General features: G+C 53.6%; 10 protein-coding genes across 10 annotated transcripts; 5 read left to right on the top strand and 5 right to left on the bottom strand.

Moving 5' to 3' along the window:
* Window positions 1-1,342: 1,342 nt before the first annotated feature.
* NEUTE1DRAFT_62280 (uncharacterized protein) lies at window positions 1,343-3,740 on the top strand (the record flags this gene model as incomplete). Its single annotated transcript, XM_009852240.1, has 4 exons — window positions 1,343-1,549; window positions 1,640-2,126; window positions 2,200-2,951; window positions 3,011-3,740. The coding sequence occupies 4 exons, from the start codon at window positions 1,430-1,432 to the stop codon at window positions 3,227-3,229; spliced, it is 1,578 nt and encodes a 525-aa protein (XP_009850542.1).
* Window positions 3,741-4,159: 419 nt separating this feature from the next.
* Window positions 4,160-5,019, bottom strand: NEUTE1DRAFT_62277 (uncharacterized protein; the record flags this gene model as incomplete). The annotated part of the gene is made up of 2 exons (XM_009852239.1): window positions 4,160-4,542; window positions 4,710-5,019. The coding sequence occupies 2 exons, from the start codon at window positions 5,017-5,019 to the stop codon at window positions 4,349-4,351; spliced, it is 504 nt and encodes a 167-aa protein (XP_009850541.1).
* Window positions 5,020-5,572: 553 nt separating this feature from the next.
* Window positions 5,573-6,948, bottom strand: NEUTE1DRAFT_94702 (60S ribosomal protein L34; the record flags this gene model as incomplete). Its single annotated transcript, XM_009852238.1, has 3 exons — window positions 5,573-6,254; window positions 6,625-6,748; window positions 6,845-6,948. The coding sequence occupies 3 exons, from the start codon at window positions 6,880-6,882 to the stop codon at window positions 6,063-6,065; spliced, it is 354 nt and encodes a 117-aa protein (XP_009850540.1).
* A 794-nt stretch (window positions 6,949-7,742) lies between these two features.
* NEUTE1DRAFT_137245 (uncharacterized protein) lies at window positions 7,743-8,293 on the bottom strand (the record flags this gene model as incomplete). Its single annotated transcript, XM_009852237.1, has 2 exons — window positions 7,743-7,969; window positions 8,059-8,293. The coding sequence occupies 2 exons, from the start codon at window positions 8,291-8,293 to the stop codon at window positions 7,743-7,745; spliced, it is 462 nt and encodes a 153-aa protein (XP_009850539.1).
* A 2,082-nt stretch (window positions 8,294-10,375) lies between these two features.
* On the top strand, window positions 10,376-12,136 carry NEUTE1DRAFT_80950 (uncharacterized protein; the record flags this gene model as incomplete). Its single annotated transcript, XM_009852236.1, has 1 exon — window positions 10,376-12,136. One exon carries the CDS (start codon window positions 10,376-10,378, stop codon window positions 12,035-12,037), a length of 1,662 nt encoding a protein of 553 aa, XP_009850538.1.
* A 49-nt stretch (window positions 12,137-12,185) lies between these two features.
* On the top strand, window positions 12,186-12,982 carry NEUTE1DRAFT_116799 (uncharacterized protein; the record flags this gene model as incomplete). The annotated part of the gene is made up of 1 exon (XM_009852235.1): window positions 12,186-12,982. One exon carries the CDS (start codon window positions 12,287-12,289, stop codon window positions 12,761-12,763), a length of 477 nt encoding a protein of 158 aa, XP_009850537.1.
* Window positions 12,983-14,650: 1,668 nt separating this feature from the next.
* Window positions 14,651-19,311, bottom strand: NEUTE1DRAFT_129366 (uncharacterized protein; the record flags this gene model as incomplete). Its single annotated transcript, XM_009852234.1, has 2 exons — window positions 14,651-18,326; window positions 18,383-19,311. 2 exons carry the CDS (start codon window positions 19,309-19,311, stop codon window positions 14,651-14,653), a joined length of 4,605 nt encoding a protein of 1,534 aa, XP_009850536.1.
* Window positions 19,312-21,727: 2,416 nt separating this feature from the next.
* On the top strand, window positions 21,728-23,270 carry NEUTE1DRAFT_62263 (uricase; the record flags this gene model as incomplete). The annotated part of the gene is made up of 2 exons (XM_009852233.1): window positions 21,728-22,855; window positions 22,926-23,270. The coding sequence occupies 2 exons, from the start codon at window positions 22,075-22,077 to the stop codon at window positions 23,030-23,032; spliced, it is 888 nt and encodes a 295-aa protein (XP_009850535.1).
* Window positions 23,271-23,383: 113 nt separating this feature from the next.
* Window positions 23,384-24,797, bottom strand: NEUTE1DRAFT_62260 (uncharacterized protein; the record flags this gene model as incomplete). The annotated part of the gene is made up of 2 exons (XM_009852232.1): window positions 23,384-24,400; window positions 24,542-24,797. The coding sequence occupies 2 exons, from the start codon at window positions 24,560-24,562 to the stop codon at window positions 23,870-23,872; spliced, it is 552 nt and encodes a 183-aa protein (XP_009850534.1).
* A 748-nt stretch (window positions 24,798-25,545) lies between these two features.
* On the top strand, window positions 25,546-26,928 carry NEUTE1DRAFT_80939 (uncharacterized protein; the record flags this gene model as incomplete). The annotated part of the gene is made up of 2 exons (XM_009852231.1): window positions 25,546-25,746; window positions 25,907-26,928. 2 exons carry the CDS (start codon window positions 25,555-25,557, stop codon window positions 26,690-26,692), a joined length of 978 nt encoding a protein of 325 aa, XP_009850533.1.
* Window positions 26,929-27,288: the final 360 nt, after the last annotated feature.

Below are 27,288 nucleotides of genomic sequence, written 5' to 3'. Positions count from 1 at the left end.
TCAATGAGACTTCCGCAAAGTGTCTTCGATAACATGCAAACGAATGTTGACTTGAGGCTCCTCGCTTGCGTCTAAGACATACGCTAGGCTCCTTCTAAACATAGAATAGGGGTCTAGGCCAAAGTGCAATCTAGATTCTCAGAGGTGGAATACTTGAACGTAGCTGGTGTCTGGGGATAAAAAGGTGAGTTTGAGGATGTTGTCGATCGAGGTGATGCGGATAGTGGTCCACTTACGTTACGAGTCGTTGGCTAATGGGATGGGGTCGATACAAGGATGGCGGGACTTTCCTCGTTTTCTCCAGTGATTGTTCGATTTCATCTTCGAGTCCTGGCATAGATAAGACCGGGAGAGCTCCGATTTGGTCACGGAATCTTCGCGGGGCAAGACCAGACACAGACACACAAGACATGACCATATCGGAAGGAAGGAAGACAGAACATTCCAACTTACCCATTAACGGCCTTCGGTTACAGTATCTTTGGAATGAAGCACCGGACATTCTGAATGCCCCTTTCTTTCCCCTATCACTGTTTCACCCACCACGATGCAGTGGGATGCATATGATCCGTGCCAGCATAGGTGGTTTGGGGAACCCTGAGTGCGTGATGCAGCTTGGAGGAAACGAATGAACATCGATTGAAGTTGAGCAAGCGTTACGACTGAGGACCCTTGCGGTCTCCCCGGGTGCCCGTGCACGGTTACTACTCACTTCTTGTGCAGTGGCATTCGGTCTGCTTGTGAAAATGGAGGATTGAGTACCTAGGTAGGTAGGTAGGTAAACAATACCTGTCCTGTTTGATGCCATTGCCCATTGTTCGTGGTGTCGTCCCGTCCCGCCAAGGCACAGCTTCAGGTCCCATCTTCAGACTGGCGAATGGGTTACAACCCCACATCAAGTGGCCGGCCAGCTGTCCCAATCCCAGCCACGCATCCACACCGCCCAGTAGCTCATGCACCTCGCAGCGAGACCTAGGGGTCCAGCCGGGCGCACCTCCAGTGAGAACGCGTGAGAGCATGTACTTGAGGTACTATCAACTGGGGCGGGGCTAAGACCGTTGCTGAGGAAGTTGTAGCCCGTTTACTCATTGGGTTGGGAGTTGGGACCACAGGCCACACACAGAGCGGCGGCGGCTTCAGAAGCTGCCCGGGATTGGGACATGGGACGGGACACACTGGCATACCTAACCGGGCACTAGCTCCAAGTTCATCCCATCTTTTGCTGGAGACCTGTCACGTAGTAGTGTCCTCAAAACGAACCACCCCCTCCTCTTCTCTCCTCAGTCTTTTTTTTTATTCTTTCTTTTTTTTTTTTTTCTCTCTCCATGTACTACTTGGAATCTTCCTGATCCCAAAGTACACACCTCTCTTTACCCCCACAACCACACAGAGTCCGTACCGCATTGCTCTGCGGCGAGCTTCTGTCATCATGTCGGAGTCGCATAGCGTCAGCGGCGCGAGTCCCGCGTACACCTTCGTCGAGACTCCCGCGCAGCCCCCCTCCAACACCGAAAAGCCCAAGGAGGAGTGTGGTGTTCGCACCACCACTGTATGTCTCTCTCTCTCTTGCTGTGTTGGAAAGACGCGCTTCAACAACGCGTCCGGTAGAGCTTCGCTAACCCTCCGTTCCCTGTGCTAGTTCCCCGCCATCAAGAATGCCCCGCTGCCCGCCGATGCTGCCGGTACCGAGAGCTTCTCCAACCTTGCGCTCTTCAGCATCCTCTTCGGTGTCCCCTACTACTTCTCATGGAAAGTCGGCGGTGGCTTGAAGACCACCCTCTTCTTTGCCCTCTTCACCACTGTCCCCCTGCTTGCCGGCTTCTGGGTGGCCCATTCCATGTTCTCCCCGCGCAAGAATGAAAAGGCCAAGTTCCCCGGTCGCCCGGTGGAGCACTACCTCACCTTCAAGAACCCCGAGGACAAGCTCAAGTACAGCGGCAAGAACAAGATCCCCATGGAGACCTTCCACGAGATGTACTTCAACGAGGAGGTTGACTTCAACGGCGATGCTCTCGACATCATGGAGTACCGCCACGACTGGGCCAGCTTCCGCTTCACTTATGGCCTGATCAAGTTCTTCGTTACTGGCATGATCCCCGAGGTTCTCATGCACACTCGTTCCCAGGGTATGTCTCCGCCTTCTTCCGTTGCTGCCCAAGCCATGTCTTGAACACTGTGCTAACGAGCTGGCGCCACCAGATGAGGAGCAGGTTCGCGACCACTATGACCGCGGTGATGACTTCTACTCCTGGTTCCTTGGCCCCCGTATGATCTACACCTCTGGCATCATCTCGGACCCCAACAAGGAGGAGACCCTCGAGGAGCTCCAGGATAACAAGCTTGCCATTGTTTGCGAGAAGGCTGACCTCCAGGAGGGCGAGAGACTGCTCGATATCGGCTGTGGCTGGGGTACCCTCGCCCGCTTCGCCAGTGTCAACTATGGTGTCAAGGCTACCGGTATCACTCTCGGCCGTAACCAGACCGCCTGGGGTAACAAGGCTCTCCGCAACGCTGGCATTCCCGAGGAGCAGAGCAAGATTCTGTGCATGGACTACCGTGATATCCCCGTTCCTGAGGGCAAGTACAACAAGATCACCTGTCTCGAGATGGCTGAGCACGTCGGTGTCCGTCACTTCAAGGGATTCATGAAGCAGGTCTACAACATGCTCGATGATGATGGTATTGCCGTCTTCCAGCTCGCCGGTCTCCGTAAGAGCTGGCAGTACGAGGATTTGATCTGGGGTCTCTTCATGAACAAGCACATTTTCCCTGGTGCTGACGCTTCTACTCCTCTCGGCTGGTACATTGATCAGTTCGAGAAGGCTGGTTTCGAGGTTCGCGCTGTTGATACCATTGGTGTCCACTACTCTGCTACTCTCTGGAGGTGGTACCGCAACTGGATGGCCAACCGTGAGAAGGTTGTTGCCAAGTACGGCAAGAGATGGTTCCGCGTAAGTTTAATATCCATCCGTCGTATTGTCAAGTGTTCACGACTAACATGATCCTTCAGATCTGGGAGTTCTTCCTTGCCTACTCTACCATCATCGCTCGCCAGGGATCTGCCACTTGCTACCAGATGACTCTGGTCAAGAACCTCAACTCTGTCCACAGAGCCGAGGCCATCCACACCCAGCAGGGTCTGCTCGGTGCTCTCAAGAACACCCGCGCCAACCTCGAGGCTTGGGCCCAGGCTAACGCCGTCGAGTTCCCCACTGTCCCTGCCAACTAGAAGCGGCAAAGGACGACAGATGGATCGAATGTTCATGGCGTTTTCAATGCTATCCACTGGCCAAGCTAGGATCTTGGCCATGATATGAATGATCGCGAAATGAAGGTTAGGTTCTCGCATATGCTCTAGATCTATCAAAGAGATCAGGTCGTGTGGAAAAGAGTTTGTACCCTCGGACAAGTCACGGCATACCGGGAAAATTCTGTTATGTAGACTTATGCGTGTCTGACATGACTGTATGGGATTAGACAAAACAAAAGAGAATGATATGCACTGGCCACACAAGGTGGTCTATGTAGGAATATGGTTAAAGGAGGCGAGCATAGCCTTGCACAATCACATGTTTGAGTAGCAGTTTTGCCGCGAATAGACCTATGGACAGAGCTATCTTGGAAGTTGTCATCAACGTGGCTGATAAGTGATGTTATATAGTGTACCATTATGTATCAAATGCTCAGAGTCCGTTGGGCTTTCTAGATCATTACTAAGAGCTTTCCTTACATTCGAATGGCTGAACCAGAAGTCAACAAACCTCAACGAAAGTGGATGCAATTTACAAATCGGGTTGAGCGGTGCCCCTGCCTATCTCCTTGATCTCGTTATCCTGGCCATAACAAATGTCGAAATACCTCCCTGGTTCGGAGCAAGGAGGTAAAGTCCGGCATTTGAGAGGACCAAACAAACAATTTACAAAGACTCAGTGAACAACCGACTCGCTAGTAACTCGTAGAGGCCAAAGATGATGAGAGGAGCGAATTTGCCCAACAAGATACAAAATAACATACACCCGATACTCTTCTATACTTGGCTATCTGTAGTTAATCTAATCTGTTCCTCTACCTCGTATATCATCTCCCCACGATATCGAGTCCTGCTCTGGTCCGTCTTGTTTTGTTCTGTTAACCACCGGAACCATATCCTCCCCAGCATATGGATGGAGCTCTGTCTTTCTGCCTCGAATCCTAATGGACACCCAGTCCCGTTATCATCGCCGCCAGCCAATCATCCTGAGTCGAATGTCACTTCCACATACATATACTTTCGCCCTCTCCCCCACCCCTCCTAATCCTCATAACCATTACTCCCCAACCTTCTTGCCCAGATCTCATAACCCACAGCCTACTCCCTCCAACCAAGCGGCACCAACGCAGCAGCAACCTGATCCACTCCCCTCTCCGTCGCTAGCAAGTTATACTGCGATGCCGCATTTCTCGTGTCCAGCACTTCGACGCGGATGCCCATGCTGTTGATCAGGGCTCTAGTAGCAGGCGAGAGGGGACGGAGGGAGGGGCCGACGCCGAGGATCAGGAGGTCTGTTTTTTTCATTGGGTAGGAGTTAATGTTTAGTTCTGTTGTTGTTCCTTATTCCTTGAGGTGAGGTAGGTATGTAGCCATCGATCCACTGTCATTGGGAGAGAGAGGATACGATAAAAAAATAAACAAAAAAAAGGAAGAAAAAAAAAATAAAAGAGAGACGTACCAGGCCGAGGCCACAACCTTCCCAGAAACCCCCACTGCTCTTCACTCGACACATCCCACTGGCCTTTTTCATTCACAAGCTTTCTTTTGGGTGGTATCGCCGCCTTTCCCATCCCCCCCTCAGCACCAGTACCAGTACCAGTACCAGTACCAGCAACAACCACCCAAGGCCTCCACTCAAAAGCCTCACCACTCACCAACAACACCCCACTGCCCCCCGTCACTTGTACCCCACTGTTCAGCGCAAACCCATCATGGAAGCACTCGTCTATAGCCGTGGACGGGATGGGCGTCTGACCTAGCATGTCCATCTCGCCAAAGTCGGTGGTGGGAGGAGAATCGGGGACGGGTTCGTTGTTGTGGGCTAGTTTTGGTTTCTTCTGTTTGGCGGCTTGAGGGGTGGTGGTGAAGCGTCTGAAGCCGGGTGAAAAGAGGGTGATGGCGGCATCGTTGTGGTTGGTGGTGGTGGCGGTGATGATGAGAAGTGAGGGTGAGAATGAAGTTGGGCGGGAGATTGAGACACGCGGGGTGGGAAGAGTCAACGCTGTTGTGCGCTGAACAGCACAGCGGAGGACTGTTGAGCGCATGGAACAATTGATTGAAAATGTCATCGCGTTGGCATGTACGTTTTTGCGGGGGGGTGATGAGTGGTGGGATATGTACGGTTGATGTTTTTGAGAAGATGAGGTGTTCATAACTGGGGATTGAAAATAAGAAATCGATGAGGCCTCGACGTCATATTCTCGCTAGCCAAAGATCGGGTGGTGCATGCCCAAACTAACCCCCTTTTCAGATGACACAGACTGGAGGGGAAAGTCTCTAATCGAGCACCACAACGTGACTGAGGAACAAGTGAACATTCTAATAAACAAGCACTTAAACTGGGGTATTATCATTATCACGTAAACCAGATATTGCTGCACAAATTTTTGGCGGTCGTATTGAGTGTCTTGCGGTTCATCGTCTTGCAGTCATCCACGGACGCCTGGACGCCCTCCAAATCCTAAGCCAAATCTAGATATATAGAGATATAGCAGAGGCAGGGCAACGCCTAGGCGGCTGTTCATCTCCTCCCAGCAGCATTGCCCAGGTTCGGTTCGGTCGGTGTGAGCACGGCTTGAAGTCCAGTTTCATTGATGGAACCTCATTCCGGGTGAGAAAGCAGCCCTAAGAGAACAAGAGACAACCGATAAATCCCCGGCTGTATTGTGTTGCTGTGTTATGGCATCGCAATGCTGTGCAGCCCCCTTTTCCCAATTGAACACCGAAGCAATGAGACCGTCAACCTTGCGCAACCATATTTGTTGATTTCCCCCAAGACAAAGACCCAAAGAAAGCTGACAATTTAACTTGTTTACTTCTTGGACTTCTCGGCCTGGCTCTGCTCCTTGAGGACCTTCTTGACGATCTTCTGCTCCTCAATGAGGAAAGCACGGACGACACGGTCGCGGACGCAGTTGCCGCAGCGGGAACCACCGTAGGCACGCTGGACAGTCTTCTTGGGCTTGGAGAGCTGAGCGTACTCGCGGGGGCGGAGGGCAGGGACCTGTGTGATAGCAAAGGCTCCGTCAGCATATGTGTTTCGGCGCGTCGCAGTCGTTGCGGTAATCCATAGTTCCTCCTTCAAGATCTGTCATGCTGGGGGGGGGGGCCGGGCCACGTTGTCGGTCACAATCTCGTCTCCGCCGTTCTCGCTGTAGTCGTCGCCGTCACGGTCCTCTCCATCCCCCACCATTGCCGGGCAGCGTATTTGCTTTCAGTCCTCCCAAGTTTGTAAATCTTCCGTGATTTGGTCGTTGGGACGTGGTTCGTTCTTCGCGCAAGTCGGTCGAATCGTTTGGCCGTTCGGTACTCCCCCCACCTCATCTCCCCAGTTTGTCTGCTTCGCAAAATCGCCAAAAAGTGTGATAACTTACACCAGGGAGCTTGATGCCGCAGTCACCGCACTTGGGAGCAGTACCGCGCTTCTTGATGTGCAGAACACGCAGCTGACCGCCAGGGGTCTTAACAATCCGCGTCTTGTTAGACGTGGTGTTGTAGCTGTTGTGTGAAGAAAAGGCAAAAAGTTAGCCCATCGTGTTCTCCCTTTTTCCAGCAATTCTCCTCATGGAAATGTTAAAAATGATCAAAACTCACGGGTTGCGGCGGCGGTAGGTGACACGAGAAGACGCCATTGCTGCGGTGTTGCTGTCGAGTTTCGATGCTGCAAAACTATCGCTCACGACTGCGAAGTGGATGAATTTTGAAGATTGGTGGTTAGGAAATTTCTGTGCGGGCGCCCAGCGCAAGCCCCACCCAGCCCCAGTGCGCGGTGCTGCCGCCCAGTGCCATCCGCGAAAGCTGGCTAATCCTGCTTAAGTAATAATGTGGCTGGTGCTCTAGCTCTCAGCCATTTTGTGGATGAGCACCGGACAAGGCTAAAGGCCGATTGAAACGAACGAAGCCAGCTGCCAGGGTGCACTGTCCACCTTCAACTATCAACTTGAGCACGCACCAGCTGTCACGTCACGTCACCCCTTTGTTGCAAGACATGGTGACAACGAGGAATCGATAGTTTGTGAATGTGAACCTTCAACGACAACGCTGGCTCTACTAAATCTGCCTTGGCATCAGCCATCATTACCGCATTATCAACGTCAGCCATGCCAGTTTTCTTTGCACCCCAATGTAAGAACGTACCACTTCGCATCCTCCCCCCCGTTTATTAGTGACTAGCAAATGTTTGCCTCGATCGACATGTGAGATCACGACCAATCGCAATCGTAACTTTGCTTCTCAGACCGCTTCAGTTTTCACTGCATCCTTCCAGGTGATATGAACGCAGCCAACTATTCCCATGCAAGAACTGTGCGCCCAGAAATCCCTCTATGCTGCTACTTGATAACTCGTTGGGTATTACCGGAGCAGCCCACTAGAATCGCAATCATGTCTTCCCAAACCGACCCTAACTCCCGGCGCCAATCCCAGCCCTTATCAAGGAAAATTATGAGTCAAAAAGCATGTATATGCTGGTGTCGTGGTCCATCGTTCTTCGTCAAGACTGCTTGAGCCCGTTGTCCAGCTTTCTCCTCTTTCTCGTCGTCCATTCGGGATCGTCCCTAGCTCTCCATGGCTTGATTCCCATGGGATTTGCTCGCCGGCTTTCGTTGGCCATGTTGAAGACCTTTTCGCTCTCGCTGCTTAACATAGTGTCTTTGAACTGGCGAATTTCCTTCCCCGTGTCTTGCACCGCATCTGAAAATGCGGCGAATGTATTCTGGGCTAGTGACAATGTTAGCTATGCGAAATGCCCCGGATAGGGCTATGGGTGTCCGAATGTGTTTGCCCATCGGGCGGAAGATAGCACATACGTGTGGATGACTTCACGGCCATGGGGTGAAACATGCGCGGTATGGCAGAGCGAAGACGCTGAAGCTGTTGGCCCAAAGATGGCGAGTTAGAATAAGATCCATGGAGGGGACGATAACCGGTATGTCTCCGACTTGCCTGCACGTGCAGCTCGTTCAGGTAGTCGAGCGCATCCTCGAGACGCTCCTCTTCCTGGAAACTAGCATCTTTGGGCGTTTGCGTGTGGTTGTTTGCCATGGCGGCTGTCGAGGATGCGCTCCTGTGCTGGCACAGCGACGGGTCCTTGGGGTGCAAGTAGCTCGGACCGCAAGGTTCTAGAACGCGTAGCGAAGCACAACGTGACAGCAGGCGTGATAATCCAGAGGGGGAAGACGGCGAAACAACATGGAATGCCAAATGCAATGGCGATCCAGTTCCGCATCCGGTCCTCTGTTGAATCACAGGGCACCGCAACGAACACTCCGAGGCCAACTCTCACAGCCCAGGCGCAGTTGGAGGGGGGCTGCGAAGCTAATAACGGAGACAGCAGTCACCGATACGGACGGGATATGTCAGGTGGGGCAGAGATTGACAAGTCGCAGTCGGTCCCGAGCGATGGTGGGAATAGATATCAGGCCCTTGAACCAGTCGTTGTTATCGCCAGGCGGGACGGTTGGTGAACGTCAGCTCGACCAGGAAACGGGAACCTCGACAGGGACCAGGGTGTTGAGCAAGGAAGGAGAATGGATGCGGAATCACCAGGAAAGGCACGCGGCTTGGCTGAGGTGGTCTCGGGGGCTACGGCCTGGTGCGTAAGGTAGGATAGCGTAGCGTACCTACTGCGTAGGCGCCCCGTGTAGCGGTACTACCTACTTCTAGGTACCTAGGTAATTCACGGGCAGCTGTCGTTGAATGATTGAATCGCGTGCTGCGTGGGAAGAGAGGGGGGGGTCTGGCCGGACGGAGAAAGAAGAAACAAAGAAAAGGGAGGGATGCGGTGTGATGTCCAGAGCTCTGGATTGGTGCAAAGTCGTGGCTGATGGATCGATAGTGTAGACGGAAGAGGGGCGTCTTTTGGAGAGTCGGTGCGGGAAGCGCAAGACAGAGGGAAGGGCCGAGCTTGGAAAAGGGAAGGGGGTGTGTCGGTTGTCGGGTGGTGACGAACAGGTGTCTCTGGCCAGAGGTGGACATTTAGGTTGAGATGGGAAAGGTACCTCTACAGGTACAAAGCACCAAGGCCCCGGTGTGCGGGCCCAGGCTTTGTTTTCCTTGCGCCTGGAGCGAGCTAGTGATCCGGCTTGGATGCATTTGGCTGGGCTTGCCGGGGGGGGGCCAAAAGGCCAAGAGGGTGCGCGCGCTGTGGGTTTGGCAGGAGTGCGTGGTGGTGGAGGGCGGGCAGTTGGTACGGGAACGTTTCCTTCTCACTGCGTGGGATCCCAGAGGTGGCCCAAGCTCATATGGATGAATTTTTCGCGGAGTTGCCTTGTTGTGCTAGCAAATAACCGGAGGGAAACTTCCATGGGAAAGAGGAGCGAGGGCAAGCCACCTTCTTCTCAATCAAACTTTGCTCATCAAATTTTCAGACATTACCGGGGCGTGGTTCACAAACAGACAGCTAAGTCTAGGCCGTTAAAAGCGTCCGAGACGGAACGACCTTCATCCGAGTGCACGACGTTGATCTCCAGCAAGGCAAAAAGGCCCCGGCATCGAATCGAGGCACTCGACGACGCATCCAAGAAAGAGACGGGCTGCGGTCTATCTTGCAAGTAGTGGTTCTGGCTTCAGTTCGCTCAAGTCATACCTTGCCTCTAGGTCTCGACCAAGTTCAACTTGTCTTGCAACCAAGTCTCGCAACCAAGGAATCGTCCAAGTCTGCCCACTGTGAGTGCTACACACAGTACTACTTTTACCTGTCGCTCATCCCACCTGCCCGCCCACTCGCCTACCACGGACCTGTCCCCCCCAAGCACCAAGCACGACCCCAACTGCACACAGTATCCCTCCACTGGCTGCGACTGGCTTGGTCACCACAGACAGCACCAACAACCTTTCAATTGCTCTCATCACTGCACCTAGCACCACCACCAGACCACTCAGCAGCAGCAGCAGCAGCAGCAGCAGCAGCTTGTCCTTTCCATCTGCCCGCCCGCGCGCTCTGCTTCCTGTTCCGTTCCAGTGCGTACAACCTGTACGGAGATCCACGGCAGTCCCTCGCTCTCGCGTCCCCCCCGTCACGCATAGCCTGTGCCGTACCTCTATACCAGCCGTCCTGCTTACTTTCTTTTCGTCTTCTCGTGCTGGACAAAAAGACAGCCCGTCGCTGCTGTCTGTCTGTCGCCAATGGAAGCCCACGCCCAGCCACAACGCTCGCGCAAGCGCCCCTCTCGCACGACCCGCGTCCCTGACGCCGGAAATGGTGCCAGCGCTGCTGCTGCCGCACAGGGCCCTGGAGTAGTCCCGGTGAGCCAAGGTTGGGGCCAGCACCCCGTCCAGAGCCAGCACCAGCACACTGTACAGCACGGTGTCCCTCAGCACTCGCAGCACGCCCACCAAACCCACCAGGTCCAGCAGCCACACCCCGGTGCTCACCCACACCAAGCCCATCACCAGCAGGTCCAGGTGCAGCACCAGCACCAGCACCAGCATCCGCAGGCCGTGCGCGCCCACCCCGACACGGTGTCGGCTCAACCTCCCACCTTTGCATCGCAACAGCTCGACACCAGATCCCACCAGGTCCCGGCCGACCCTGACGGCTTGATGAACGGCTACAACGCTCCTCAACACCAACAGTACCCCGATCCGCCTTCGTCGTCTCTCGCCCCCGCCCCGCAGCCCGACAACTCCGGCCTCACCTCGCTCAGCAACCTGACCGGCGATAACGGTGCCAGCCATCAGCAACACCATCAGCAGCGTTCCCAGCATCAGCAGCTCCAGCTTCAGCACCACGCACAGCAACAGCAACAGCAGCAGCAGCAGCAACAACAACAGGTACAGCAGCAGCAGCAGGCCCAACAGGCCCAACAGCAGCAACAGCAGCAGCGTACGTCTGTTGCCCCGTCGAGTACTACGGATCGCGTCAATTTCAACACGTACCCCAACCACTCCGCTCCCAACGACTCATCCCCTTCCCCTGTCACCGTGGCCACCTCCAGCGCCGGCTACAACAACCTGTCCGGGTGGACGCAACCCGTGACGAACTCGACCGCGCAGTCCACAATGCCCCCCCCTTCACCCGCGCCCGCGTTGGCCCCGCCACCTGAGGGTATCTATCGCACCTTTGAGGATTTGCTGGCCTCGGTTCAAAAGGTTGCCAAGGATCAGGGTTACGGAGTTGTCAAGCTGCGTGCCAGCAACTATCGTGAGGGCAAACCGACGCGTTACGACCTCGTATGTGACCGCGGCGGCGTCAAGTACAGCAGCACCGCGAAGAAGCGCAACCCCAGCACTCGCAAGGTTGACTGCCCCTGGCGCGCGAAGGCGGTTTGTGAAGTCAATCTCGGCAACCAGTGGCGATTCGCAGTTCAGGAGGCTCGTCACAATCATGAGCCGCGTATACCCGCCGCTGTGCCAGGACAGGAAAACACCCCCATCGCACAAAGCATCCGCAGCATCACCAACAAAATTGACCGGTTGCAGCACGATCAGACTACGAGCTTTCAGAGGCTAGAGGCCAATGTCTCTACCATTCTGGCGCGAATCGACAACATGGAGAAGCGACTTGACGCGATTGAAAGTGGCCGCCCATCGATGCTTGGCGGCAACGGCGTGCCCTCGATGGGCACCCCGAGCATGCCTACGGCTAATATGGGAGGCGGAAATCTTGGTAATGGGCCCATGACGAACGGTGGTATGAGCGGCGGCCACATTGTTGACACTCGGTTGAACAGTATGGAAGCTCGAATGAACGCCATGGAGCAGCGCGGCAACCCGATGGACGGCCTGCCCATGATGGACGACGACACAGGCCGCCTGGCTATGAATCAAATGATGGTTTCTACGTAGTGCGAAGGACCGTCATCACATCAGACGCACGCCGGTCCTCAGTCGGTCACCCCAGGCAACCCCGCCCCTCGAGCCCGACACAGTACGCCATCACAACCGACCGTGAATAACGAAGAGCCGCGACAACAGCAAGAAGAACGCCGATCGAAGGCCAATCTATTTGCAGCCCAGAGCGATAACGAGGAGTGATGATGACGATACACGCTTCACACCCTTTGTTCTCTTGTAGAACTGAAAGAGTGGTTAAAAATGACTGTTATGATCGAGCTCCCCTTATTAGAGGGTTTGAGCACTCATCATGTCTTTTACGATTTCCCTTCTCTTCATGTCTCATCACCCTTGCTATTCTGCCGTTTGCTCGCACTCTGTCAGTACCAGAGCGACAGGGTTCACATTTTACATTGGCATAGCACGGCTATCACGTACTACACAATCGGCGTCATAAAGGGGGTTGGAGATTGCGGGCTGTTAGGCTGGTGTGGGTGCAGGGAGGTCAAAATGGAATACCGGTTTTTTTTGGCTTCTGTCCTCGAATACCTAACGGTCTACCTATTTTTGTATTTTTTTTTCTGCTTTTTTTCTCCCCAATTGCCTCGCCCGAACCTGTCTGGTCTAGGGATTCTTTGCAACAACGTACACGCGGGAAGAGAATGGTCTTCCCAGTCATTTTATTATTATGCATTTATGTTTTCTTACTCGCATCAAAAGTGTAGGTTAATGGCCTAACCTCATACTTGGCGTACCGGGTGCGGGCTACAGCGGGTTTGAGTTGATCCTGTCTGCTGCTATATGACCTGTTATACGTCATATCACGGCCCAAATGGGCTTTTTGTCCTTTTTAGCTCTCTACGAGGAGAACAGCTACCGGCTTGGGGTGTTGTGGGAAAGGGGTAAAACAGGGGGTGATGGTTGGGTGAATGGGGATTATCAAGTGGTGAAGGCACGTTTGAACGAGGTTGTTGTCACGCAGTTTGCGGTCTGTCTTATACTCAATTATCATCATCTGGCTTTTTTGGGGGATCGGTACTTTGCAACAACTCTTCCTAGCTCATGTCATGACCCTGCTTTGCTAAGAAAAGGCAAGGAGACGCGGACATGGACCGAAACGGGGAGCAGGAAGAGGAGGGAAACAACCAAAGCGCCGAATCAAACCGAGCTATGGCGATATCTAAGAGGCGAGGATGTTCAAAGGAGGACTTGGGAAAGGTAGAGAGGAGAGAGGATAGCAGAGGAGAGGGAGAGCACACCAATCAATGTGGAAAGGAGAAGGGAAACAACATACAACAGCAATGTACAGTGTAATCTGACACAACATACACGCACGCACGCACGCCAGCATCCGCAACCTTGTGTTTGGGAAGAAGACTTGGGAAACCGGATCAGTTCTGGAACCGCTTTACCTCTTCTGATCTTGCAAAAAGCTTTGGCTTTGGCAAAAGAAGGGCAAATCCCTTTTACTTCTTCCTACTTTCTCCTCTGTACTCTAACTATCAACCACCAACCAACACTACCGCTATAATCCTCCTCCCATTGATACCTTAGTCAGCTTAGGTCATCTAGCTCGGCAGTGTGCGATTAGAAAGAGAGAAAATCACTTCGTTTTGACAAATCTCAGGGTCCCATTTCTTTAATCAGTACCGTGTGGGATGTCGAGAGACAGTAAACAGTGCGAGCTCATACCAGAGAAACGCGATGCTTACCCTTTCCATCATTTCTTGAAGAGTTATAGAGGTGATCCGGATTTCGACTTGTGTGACTGAGGGGATATCAGACTTAGGGAGCTCAAGGTGCGAGGCCCGTGAGACTGCCTGCCCTTCACCAATCTCACCTGCCTCATGCTGTAAACCCAGCCCAGAAAGTCACCGGACCGCTGAACAAGTCAGAAAACATGCAACAACTACCATAAGAGGGCCGCCCACACGCCCACCACGCCCGAAGAAGCTTGTTCTATTCTCTGTCTGAACATGGAAGACTTAAAAGGGATGACGCCGAGTTTGTCATACCAACCTCATCCTAGATGTCCATCCTGCAAAAAGCCATATTGCCTCGCCCACATACGCATACATAGCAGAAGAGAATCAACTCACCGACCAGCCCATCGCAACGAGAAAAAAACAAGAACGCCACTAATGTCGCACTCAGATGAAGTCATGATGCAAGAGAGAAGACAAAATCCAGATTAGAAAACGCGTCACCTTGAAAAAAGAGATCACAGCTTCGCTATGTAGTGTAGGAACCCCATCCATATATGCTCCATCCGCTCTACAAACACCAACCAACCAAGCGACCGACCAACCGACCGCTGACACCTCATCCGCTCACATGCCCCCATTTCTTCTGTATATCGTCCATCTAGCTAGCTTTGTATATAGACAGCCAAGATGAACACCAACGGGATCGAGAAGACATTGAGAATATTACATATCCTCTACGCCTGACTGCCTGCCTGCCCAGTCCAGCCCGACCGACCGACCGACCGACCGACCTCCTTCCAATGCTCGCGCGACCGCCGAAGGGTTATATATCCTGAAAAAAAAAAAAAAAAAAAAACGACACCAACTCTGGAACAAAAAAGCATCCACCCACCGCGATCACCGCCTTACAGCCGCCACGCTACCTAAACGGCCCTCTGATCATGGAATGCCTCTCCAAGTCCGCCGGGTCACTTATACTCCTTTGTCGTTCTGTCCTCTGTTGCTCGTCCACCGAGCCTGAGACCGAGCCTGAGCCACCTATCGAGCTCCCAAAGCTTCCAACAACAGCGCCGCCGCCACCGCTGATTCCGCCGACCTGTTGTACACCGACGACACCACGTGGTGGCGGGTTCATGGCATACCTCCTTCTTGCTTCTTCCAGCCCGCCATGGTGGAGATGACCGTGCTGACCACCGCGACGGTGGAGATCTCGCTCTTTGAGGGCGGGAGAGGACGACTTATCCTCTTCATCATCCTCCTCCTCCTCGTCTTCACTCATCCCCATCCTAATGTCATCGGAACTCTCTTGTCGCCGCCCATCTCGGACTTGGACTTCGTCTTCTTCGACCTCCTCCCTCACGGAATTCGTCCCTGCAGCCGACATGGTCGCATCACCATAATCCTCGTCTTCGTCACCGTCCTCGTCCTCTTCCATGTCCATTTCCATCTCACTCTCCCCGCTTGTTGTCTGACCTTCCTCGAAGATTACTACTCGCATCACAGACTTATCGAATAACCCGACAATCATGCTCCGGTCTTGCAGGCGGTAGTGGTGGCACTCGAGCAGGCTCATGACCTTCCTGAAGAGCTGCGGCTGGTTGAAGCCGGCAGCCTTCTTGGTGGCTTTGATCTGCAGGAGCTCGGCGCGCGAGCGGCGATAGAGGACCATGTTGGCCAGGTCGATGATGAGCTCGAGGATGCGCTGGTTCGTCGGGTCCGGATCGAGTTCATTCCTGGGAGCCAAATCTTCGGCCGGCGGTGGGTTGCCTGCTGACTGGGTGGCGGTGCTGTTGTCGGGTTTGGAGCTCATTTGCGTCGCTGCCGCCGCCGCCTTTTGCTTCTCCTCCTCTTCTTCCTTGATAGCGTTGATTAAGCTCTGTGAGCGCGGGCGAGAGGGGATGGCGGGAAGCTTGGTGGTCTCGGTCTTTTGACTGTCGGGCAGCTGGATGGCCGTTACGGGGATGTATTGCCACGGTTTAAGAGAAAAGAGTTTGGAGAGGTCGGAGGGGATACAGAAGCCTAGTGAGTTACCGAGAACGTTGGTGTTGGCGTCCCATCCGTTCTCGAGGAGGATTTCTAGGCCGTGGACGGAACGCGAGATGAGACCGAGGACAAAAAATGCCGTGCCACGAAGACTCATCACCTCGTGGTTCTGGGCAATATGAACAATCTGTTCTACGACGTCGCAGGACTCCAGGAATGGCGCGCCGAGCTCCATGGAACCAACATTGCCCACCGCCCACAGACAGCCCTTGACCTTGACGATCATCTCTGGATCATCTGACTGCATACCGTACTCGCGGATTGTTGCCGCGAATTCGTCAAAGTGTCCCTTTTCCCTCAGAAGCTTGCAGCCTTCTTGTGTTCGGGTGAGCTCGCGGTAGAAATGTGGAGGAACATGACTGTCCGCCTCGATTTCTTGCTCGTCATCGAAGACACTGATGCGGTTGGTATGGTCGTCTTGGTGTTCTAGGAAGGAACGGGCAAGGCTTGCCTCGATGACGCTGACGTATGAATCGTTGCGGCCAAGAAACCAGTCATCCATTTCGTTGCTGATGTAGTCTAGGCCGTCAAGATAGTGGTAGCCGATCGAGGTCGAAAGAAAGCGCAACAGAAGGGGAGCCCCTATCTCTCCTAGATGATCTAACGCTGGTCGACACTCGACGATGTACTCGAGATTGTTCTTGGTGTTACAGGCCTTCTCAAGAATTTTCACAGCCGTGGCACAGACTTCAATGTCTGGGTCATACAGCTGAGTTACCAGGAGCTGAATGGCCCATTTGGAGTCACTTGGTTCCTGGCCCTGCGTTGATATCCTTGGCCGCGTGGCATACTTGCGCAAGGCATTTGTGGCGTCGATCCGGATGTCCTTCGTCCCAGCCGTTAGGGCCTTGGAAAGGAGTACTCGTGGGTGGCCATGTAAAGAGTAGTCGAAGTTTGCAAGCATCAGCTTGATGATGTCGGGGCGTTGTTTCAGGTCAACAATGCGATACATCATGTTGAAGATACGCCACCTATCGAGCATCTGAATGCCCTTCTGGTCCCCGGTAAGGATACCGAGCATGGGAAAGTAACCTCCGCACAGAGTATCTGTGAGACGATCCCGAGCAAACATTGGATATTGTGCTGTTAACCCGCTTGTTGGGTCGCATTGTGCCAGACATTCAGCAATCTGCCTGAGAAGTTTGTTATCCGAGAGATATTTGCAGCCCTCGGGGCTTTGTAACAGAGTATGCATGAGAGAGCATCCCACTCTGACGTACTTTTGCGTGTTTCTTGTGCTCTTGACCTCCGAGAACCGGTATTTGAACGGGCGGTAGAAGCTCATAATACGCTTTATGAATTTGGATGCTTTTATGGCCTCTTCGAGCCGCTTTCCACTTGTCAGGGGCCCTTCGATTACCCTCAATATTATGTCCCAATTCCATTTGGCATAGTTGGAGCTGCTTAGGACGTGTGAATCAACGAGTAGCTGTCGGAATGTCGCATCATCAAATGTGATGGCGGAGTTGCTTTTGGGATGGTCATCCAGTATCCCCAGATCCAAAGAGTTGCTCGATGGTACCACCGAAGGGGTGAATGTTGTTGGCGATGATCTGTAGAGCGTCTTGCTGACGCTGCTTATTTGATATACTACTCCAGAGGCAATAAAATGTTTCTCGTCTTTAAGATTGGCGGCAGCGCTGAACAGTTCTGGCAGCATCTGCAGACTGCTACTCACAGACGGTGGGAGAAGACGGCTTGCGAGTTTGAGAACCTCTCCTATAAGCAGGGTTGCCTTCCGCTTGACAGGCGGATTGTCAAGTTCTTGGGTCAGCCTTAGGAGGCCCTGTACCACGCCAGACTTGACGAAGATGGCCAGCAATAGTGCGGTATAGTGCTCAGCAAAATCCTGTTCGCCACCATCATCATCAAAGTCGCCATGTGATCCTTTGGTGGACGTAGACCTGAGATTCGTAACTCTACCGTAAGTGGTGAGTCGCCTACCGGCCAGAAAAGAGGTAGCCCACGCCGGGGACTTGATACGGAACAACGAGTAGAGGAGATCGAGGATGGTCTCTCGTATTGGTCCTGTGTTCACGACCATGCTGTGAATCATGGACTTGATGGCACGAAAGTTGTACATGGACAAAGTCATCAGCCCAGACCATGTCTTAAGTGCCGATGCCACAGCCCTAGAGTTCTGCTTGAGAATGCGTTCGTTGGTTGAGAGGTCGTCGGTGAACGCGGTGAATAGGATTTCCAACTCGTTACCGGCGCAAAGGTATTTGCGTCGTTGTGGCGCATCCAGGAGGTAAAGGAAAGCACTTGTCAAACTCTCCGAGGCCTTGTATGATCCGTCAGCTAAGGCGTCGCGCAGTGGCGCCAGTCCTCCAGCAGATATGAGCAGGGCAGGATCGCGGATAAGAATCTCGGCCAGAGTCTCTATGCAGATTGGCCGTAGCCGCTCATCAGGCTCCTCAGCTATCGCAGCGATGGTTCGGACGACTGCTCTCGAGATCTCCTTGACGCCGTCTTTGACATCGAGAAAGGCGCGAACAAACTTGAGAGCCTGCTCACGCTCGACGTCCGATTTACGGTCTTTGATCAAGGACCTGGGGGAATTTGGTTAGTCTTGGACTGAGATGGACACTGACAGAAGTGAACGCACCATGTAACCAGGTAATCCGTATTCAGGGCACGAATTCTCCTGAGAGACGCTATATCAGAAATGGCGTATCGTATCATCCTGTAGCCTGCAGCAACGACTTCGCGACTTTCGCTCATCAGCATGACCTGCATGCGAAGGCCAAAAATGGACCACACCAAGTCGTATTTGAGAGTTGGATGACGCTTGAAGAGATCCACCAAACTGTTTGCCCTCGAAACATAGTAGTCCGGTGTCATGCCATCGACCTCGAGGGCCTGTAGGAGCTCGGTAAGGGCGTACGTGGGAGACTCGGTCGGCTCGTCAAAATCAGAACCGGCGCCGCTCCTTGAAGCACTCGGCGGGGAGCGCATACCATTCGAATCCTGAAGAAAGGCAGTGGTTCTGGACCTGACGGGAGTCGTCGGTGTTGCTTTGGTGGTTTGGGCAGCCGTGATCTTGCGACGCAATTCCTTGATCTTTTGAGTGGAAGAGTTCAGCTCGGCCTCGATCCTCGCTCGCTGTTCTTTCGCCTGCTTTGGCTTTTTGGTATTCAGAGCCTCCAACATATTCTCGCTCCCCTCCTTGATCTTCATCTCGCGGTTCAACTCCTCCCGTAACTGCGACAGGGGTTGGTCATGCGTCTCGTCCGCATTTTCGTCCAGCTTCTCGAGGGCATACATTTCGGGGCGAGACCCAGTACGGGTGAGGTTCAGCTGGCTTCGCAGGTCCGAACTGAAGCTACCTGGCATGGGCGACGGGTTGAGAGCGGTACCGCGCGGGGCAAAGCTCACGGCGGACGCGGCGAGGTTCCGACCGCCATTCTGGGGCTGGGCGGGACCCGGGGGTTGCACGCCATCGCGATCGAAGCTCACTCGGGAAGTCTGCGAGGTTCCGGGCTGTTGCGACGAGTAGGATCTGGCGTTCTGGGGGTTTGCTGATGCGTTCAACATGGTGGATGGCCCAGCCATTTGTCCTCCACGCAGGACGCTTCCGCTTCCGGGCTCGCTATCGTCACAGGCATTCGATTTGGATTTTCAGACTCGGATTCGCCAGTCGAGGGGGAGCCCTGTGTGTCCTGTTGCGCATCGATTCCCGGCGGCGTTCTCGAGGGGAACAGGAGTTGTGGTTTGGTTACCACCTGGGCGCCGGCCGGAGAGGCTGGTGTTTCGTCTTGTCGCTCTCGTAGTCAGATGAGGTCTTCTTGTCTCGGTCTCCGCGGGTTATGTTAGGCTATCAGTTTGCTACTCCGCGTCTGTCATGCTGGCGGACAATTGCAGGTGTTGCTATTCCCAGGTTGTCAACTGAACGTCAAAGGTACTAGAGGAACGCGGTAGATGAGCGGGGTCGCATGCGCCTCCCGTCGTCGGGATGTGCTGGCGTCGTTTAGTAAAGCCGTTCGTCGCCCTTGAGGGGTTGGGTATGATGGCTGTAGTCGCACGCAGGTAGCCAAAGTGGTACCTTTCGGAATATGATACTGTAATGCGGCTGTATCTTGACTGTACACTGCACTGCACTCTCGCACAATCACAACGGGGGTACCGCCGTCATTGCAATAGGATGGATCGATGTCCTGGATGTTCGGTCAGGGCATACACACTGGTCGGTGCACTGCTGTGGACCTGGAGATGGATCCCACTTAACAATTGAGCCCCCACTCAAGCCCAGTTTCCACGCCTATAACCCTGACAGGCCCTGTTAACCCAAAAGGGGTATTTTACGCCATGGCTTCTTCCAGTCCTCTTTGTGCTTTTTCTCAGTCCATTACAATATACTGGACGGACTCTCATATGTAAGTATACCTGCTGGCTATGTCTTGCTAGGATTTTCCACATCCCTGCCCATACCTCGTGCTACGTTCTGGCTTTGGTGTCTGAAAGTCCATAGCATTGCTGTTCTTCCATCATATGGTCTCAGGGTTATGTGGGCGCTTGCCTCTTCGGATGAGGATACCTTCTCTTGAAAGATCACAGAGGAGATAGAAATGCTCAAGCTGCGTCCATCCACTCTATGAACAAACAGAAATCTGACGTCTGCAAACGGGTCATCAAGCTTGGAAAGTTTCAGGGAGTAAGAGCTCTGGTCAATACATTGGGAAGGTGAAGATTTCAACCAAGGGAAATGATGGACTGTATAGTAAAGTTACAGTCGATCCTTGGCAGCTGATCCAAATTTGATATGACCAAGACCTCAAACCGTGACTTGATATTCCAACCTTCCAAGGTTGGAGGATAAATCAGCCATTGGTTCTGGTTACCTGAGACAGAGTACATGGTAAGCCTTTAGTGAAACCCAAACTCCATATACCCGCTCTCTTTCTTGAATGGTCTGGATATCGATGGCTTTGTTAACCAGCCTCTCCTACCAAACGACTGTGAACTATTGACTAGAATCCCAGAATTCTAGCAGAGAACTGACAAAATATCGCAACCAAAGGAGCAGATCTTACACATAGTGTAAGTGATAAGGCTCTGATAAGAACTATCAATATGCCGATAGATAGTACCTATAGTATGATGATGATGCTGTTGACAGCGACGGGAAACATAGCGCTCGGGCCATGCCGTCGTACGATGTCAATCGAGTCTCCGTCTGTGGCGTTGCGGCGGTCCGACCCCGCAGACTTTCAACGCCGTGCAACCCTCTCTCGTTAACGGGTTGATGCAAACATTGTTGAACGACATTTGAACAATCTCCACATGGGTGTACCTTGAGATCCAGTTGCGAGCAAAAGGACGTAATCTCATGGTATGAACCGACAAGAGCTGTGGCCGTTGGTGATACGGCAAGAGGACCGCAAAAGAAACCGAAGTATAAAAGCCAGAGCAATTCTGCCTTCGAAAATCCAGCACCTGATGACAACGCCAAACTTCCCTGGGCGGCGCAGAGAAGGGTCCAAACAGGAACAGAAGTGCTCCTGCGGCCGTAAGCTCGTAGGGGCCGTCAGCGGGCCTTCTGGGATGCAAATCCCGTGGCATTCGGCGGACTCCGGAGGGTCCACCCCATCTGAGGAGCTCGACGTTACTTGATTTCCCCACAGACAGGAGGGCAAGCTAACCGTTCCTTACCGTCAAACCAACACATCTGGATGTGGATGGGCCACCAGGAACCGCCGCGGGAACGTCTTTGTCTTCCCGGACATGGGGCACGGGGCGGAAGGCCGCGCACCCGCGCGCCACTGTCCTGGTGCTCTGCTGCGCTCCAAGGCGCATTCCGATATGTCCTTGTAACCATTTCGTTATCGGACGTTATTCACCGTTCCCAAGCTGCGTTACCACATGGAACGCTCGGTCAAGGGGGGCGATGAGGTAGGAGGTGGTGGGAAGGGGGAAGTCGCCTGTCTGCGATGACACTTGCAGACAGATGAAGCTTCCAAGTTGGTATATAATTCTTCAAAGCTCCTGTCCTCAACCCAGTCTCAAGTGAAGATTCCTTCTCCTTCTTGTTCTCTGTCCCATCTCTCTACATCCAGCTACTCTTCAGCTACAGACGATATCCACAACGCCGCATAAGCTTAATCTAGCTTTGCTTGCCAGACTTGCTTGCCCCAAATTCCTCTCAACGCTCGTCGTCATTGCATATCCAAAGCGTCCATCTTTGTTTTCATTCCCGGATCTCATCATCCCCGCACCGTTCTTATCAACTCCGAGCCGTGGTCCCCTCTCCAGTCTACAAGCTTCAACATAAGCCATAAAAAAACCACGATCAACGACACGATGGCCCGCCTTTCTGCTGCCCGCTATGGCAAGGACAATGTCCGCGTCTACAAGGTCCACAAGGATGAGAAGACTGGCCAGCAGTCGGTCACCGAGATGACCGTCTGCTGCCTTCTCGAGGGCGAGATCGACACCTCGTATACCCAGGCCGATAACAGCGTTATTGTCGCTACCGACTCCATCAAGAACACCATCTACATCAAGGCCAAGGAGCACCCTGTCAACCCTCCCGAGCTGTACGCCAGTATCCTAGGCCAGCACTTTCTCGACAAGTATGCCCACATCAACGCCGCCCACATCGACGTGACCGTCCACCGCTGGACGCGCATGGTCATTGACGGCCAGCCCCACCCCCACAGCTTCCTGCGCGACGGCCAGGAGACCCGCAACGTCGAGGCCACTGTCACTCGGGACGGCATCACCATCAAGAGCGGCATCGTCGGCCTCCAGGTGCTCAAGAGCACTGGATCCGCCTTTCACGGCTTCGTCCGTGACGAGTTCACGACCCTCAAGGAGACGTGGGACCGCATTCTCTCCACCGACGTGGACGCCGGATGGACTTGGAAGAAGTTTGCCAACCTGGCGGCTGTTCAGGACGGTGTTGAGCGCTTCGACGCTGCGTGGGAGGCTGCCCGTAACATCACGCTCAAGACGTTTGCGGAAGACGAGTCGGCGTCGGTACAGAACACCATGTACAAGATGTGCGAGCAGATCTTGGATGTGGTGCCCGAGACGGAGAAGACCAACTATTCGCTACCCAACAAGCACTACTTTGAAGTTGGTGAGTACCACTTTTGCAAATCCACCAAAAAACAGGTCCAGATAAATTGACACTAACACCCAAAAAACAGATCTCAGTTGGCACAAGGGTCTCCAGAACACCGGCAAGGACGCCGAGGTGTACGCTCCCCAGTCTGGTCCCAACGGTCTCATCAAATGCGAGGTCTCTCGCTCGTAGGACTGTTGAACTTTGTTTTTAAAACGTCACACATGTTTCTTTGACTTTCTTCTATGATATCACCATTTTTTTGCATTCCCCCTCACGTTGCGAGGGGTTGGTTGGCGGGCAGGCGTACATTTTGAAGGTGGAAAGATGATGATACCTTGATGCAACGGATCATCATAAGACGGAGGCTATGGACATCTTGACCGGGGCTAATTTTCAGGGGTAACCAAATAAACTTCCTCTTATGAACAAGCAAGCACCCGAAAAGCACTGCCAGCTGCATTCTTGGAATACCACGTGAAAAAAATATGCCGTGATATTGGTGAGGCTGACTTTTGAGCTTCGCGGGCCTTCAGCTTGATGGACATGAGGATCTGTTCGTCGCCCTTCAGATCATTAAACGATCAAGGGGTCCAAACGGCTCTCATGAGTCGTAATCATGGTATCTTGTTGAGTGATATATTTGTACAATGAGAGGCCCCCTTTTTCTAACCCAAGTTCGTACACTGTCCGTTGCGCGCTGGGCTCACGAACCGGCTTCCCATGTAATATACAGACTGACACTGGCGGCATTGCCCGTGAATTACACGGCCGAGTGGGCTGTAACCTAAACAATAACACACGAGAGAGATTTCTCGCCCCAACGAGGTAGTTGTCCACACAATCTTCCTCACAGTTGACAGAGTCCTCAGTCCTCGTCGGCTAGATGGTTCGTAACGGCTCGATGTAGATTCGTCCCTACATCTCTTTCTCTCCCGTTTCTCTGACACTCCCCCATGAGTAGATAGCCAGCTCCAGTGCCTTTGAATAGACCTTCACACCTCAAAGCCCCCTCCTCTCATGGGTCGCTCATAACCTCTCCATGTCCGCCTCCCGGATAGCCTTGACAGCCTCCTCCCAACCTGGAGCGCCCACCACCTTACCGCCAAACCGCACCAAGTTCTCCTTGTACGGGTGCGCATCACCCTCAAACGCCTTGAGTCTCGCCAGTCTCTTGTCGCGCAGCCTGTTCTTGGGAAGCATGCCGCTGACGGCCTTGCGCAGCACCTCGGCGCCGCCGTGCTTCTCCATCAGCGCATCCATGGTGATGGCCTGTAGCGAACCGGGCCGGGTGTTGTGGCGGTAGTACGTCTTGCGCCACTTCTTGTGGCCCGTCGTGTACAAACCCGCGCAGTTGGTCACCACCACGTAGTCGCCGCAGTCGGTGGAGGGATCCCAGATCGGCTTGTGCTTGCCCATCAGGATGGTGGCGATGCGCGAGGCGAGGCGGCCGAGAGAAGGGGGAGTGATGGCCTCGGGAGGAGCCTTGATGGTCGAGAGGGTGGGGTGAGGGGTAACGGCGGAGATGTGGTGCCAGACACGGGAGTAGGCTAGTCGGGTCTACACGTTCGTCGCAAGATGGCGGTGGTTAGTTACGGGTAGTGGTGGTGGTGATGGTGGCGGGAGGGCGAGCAAGTGTCAAGGGTGTAAGAAACACAACAACAGTATGGGGCAGTTGTGTCCGAACAGGAAGAAACTTACAGCTCCGACTGTTTGCGACATGTTGACGGTGTTGCGCGGTGGTGATGTAGGTCGTATATGGTGTTCACAAGAGGTTTAAGGTGGAGAAGGCAGGTATGAAAACCAGTGGGAACGAGTCCCTCATCGACTGGTGGTAAGTGAACCTCTATGTGTTATCGTCCGGGCCAATTGAATGACACGGGATCGGGCGGGCTCCGGAGTGTTCGAGACGGCGGGTTCGGCAGGCGCAAGAAAGTCCGGGGCTTGTCGCGGCGAACGGGTATCAAATGTGGTCCGGTATCACGGGAAGCAGAATGGAGCTCCTGCAGAAGGGCAGCAGCAGAGCCTGCCAAGCCCAAAAGCTGCGATCACTTTTCTTGCCGGAAAATTTCCACGTACTATTGGGGCACGACGGCCCGCTGGCGGTTGGCGGGGTGGCTACGGTGGTCCGCTAGTCTTAGTGTGTAATTGAGAAAAGCACTAACAAACACCAACTCGGCGCACTTGGAACTCTCTTTTACTGATGCGGTTCCATGTACCAAAGCCTGCACTACCTTTCCCGGTACATATCACACACTGCACTTTCGGGGAGCAGGATTGCCCTGGCTTGGGCCGATCGAGGAACCGGACACAGCGGAGCCCCAGTTGGTCGCCCGCAAAAAGTGGTCCCGGGGAGATGCCGTCGCTTTGAAATCAACATTTTGGCAGGCCGACATCTTCCTTCCTGCCGTCTTACAGTGAAGATGGGAAAACGACATTTCGTACTCCAGTGAGGTGACTTCATGCACTCTCTTGTCGAGAAACAATGAGGAATCTCAGCACAAGAGTCGCATTTACCCTGTCTCTTAAGCATCCGTAGACTGGAGCCAAAACGTTATTAATTGTACCTAATCGTCCCCTCCTTCGCCGAACGTGGGGCTCTCCTCCATCGCCTTCTATACAAATCCATCGTCTCTCGTTGGTGTTGGTTCTCACACCACCACTTCTATACTGTCCTCAGTATTGCCTTTGCTACCTCTTAGTGCCTGAAACCGATGCCACCGTACACTGCCAGACAAATCATAAGTATTCCTAGTCTAGCTTTAGCAGGTTTTGGAGGCGCATACCTTTGGCAACAACGCCAACAACATAGGAACTATTTTCAGTCACAGTCATCCCCGGCTGCTCCCAAATCATCAATCCCGAAGATAGCCGGCAACATGGCTTCCATCACAACCCCCTTTAAGGTTTGTTTATACCCTTCTACACCCTCGTTTTCATATATGTCTACATATGAGTCTCGGTCCAGACCTTTCCTTTTCTTAAATAAAGGGTCCAAGCCTGTCTCACATATCTGACTCACCTTAATCAACTTCCAGAGACACATCATACTAACCCGTTTCACAGACTCTCTTCGCCGTGCCCATGCACTGCGAAAGCTGCGTGAACGACGTCTCCGGTGCACTCTACAAGCTCCCCGGAATCAACAAAGTGGAGGCCAACCTGAAGGACCAGCTGCTCACGATAGGAGGCACGGCCGCGCCTTCCGCCATTGTCAACGCCATCCAGTCCACGGGCCGTGACGCCATCCTGCGCGGTTCCGGCGACTCTCAAGGCGCGGCCGTCAGCATCCTCGAGACTTACCACAAGCCCACCCTAGACAAGATTACGCCCGCCCCGGGAGCCTCGGACCGCATGGTCCGCGGCCTGGCGCGCATGGTGCAGGTGAACAACTCGACCACGCTCGTCGACCTCACGCTGCGCGGCATCGCGCCGGGTACTTACCGCGCCACGATCCGCGAGTTCGGCGATCTTGCGCGGGGTGTCGAGTCGGCCGGCCCGGTGTGGTCCGGCACTGCTACGCTGACGGCCGACACCAAGGCGCAGATCTCTGGAGACCCTAACGCCCCGCGCGGCGTATTGGGAACGGTGGAGATCAACAAGGACGGACACGGGAGCGTGTTCCTCAGCCACCCGTTCCAGATTTGGGAGGTGATTGGGCACGCGTTTGCTGTCGCGCCGGTGTCGGTGGATGAGAGCGCGGGAAGTACGTTGGAGAACGACGAGAACACGGTGGTGGGCGTGATTGCGAGGAGTGCGGGCGTGTGGGACAACGATAAGACGGTCTGCTCGTGCACGGGGAAGACGCTGTGGGAGGAGAGGAAGGATGAGGTTGAGAAGGGGATGCTGTGATTACCATGCGAGATGTGTATGGTGTGATGAGGTCACTTTGCTAGATGTACAATATGGGCAATGGATGGGTGGTCGATAAGAGGCGGACCTGTGTAAATATTGGGATTATGCATAACGGTTCAGAAAGACCAAGTTAACACGTACGGGCAGATAATTGTAGGATATGGTGGAAATAGCCATATTCTATAGCGGTTAGAAGATATAGGGCTTATATAGGTAGATGCCAATGCGTGCAACCATGATGAAGCAGTTCGGTTGAAACTGAGGGTTAACTCCGTCACAGATTTTCAATTGAAATGGATGAATGCAAGTCGGCGACCATGTCTACCACATAAACTTCGTCGTGTTCAAACATCAGAAGATTTTTACAGGACACCAGTTGAAGCCAACCTATTGTATCTCTTTCGGCATAACAAGTCGAGCGTCTTTGCTTGACACCCATTGATAGAGTGTGTTAGTGAAACAACGGGTTTTGTGTGTAACCAGCCCGAGACACAAAAGTTATTGTCTTGTCGGTAACTCTACACTACCACCTTGATAGGCGACAACGTAGCATACAGCCAAAGAACCGTGAGAACATGGGCTTCGCGGTGGGG

The sequence above is a fragment of the Neurospora tetrasperma genome (genome assembly GCF_000213175.1).
Source record: "Neurospora tetrasperma FGSC 2508 unplaced genomic scaffold NEUTE1scaffold_3, whole genome shotgun sequence".
Lineage (NCBI taxonomy): Eukaryota > Fungi > Ascomycota > Sordariomycetes > Sordariales > Sordariaceae > Neurospora > Neurospora tetrasperma.
Note: the sequence above shows the minus strand (reverse complement) of the source record. Positions and strands in the feature narration are given on the sequence as shown.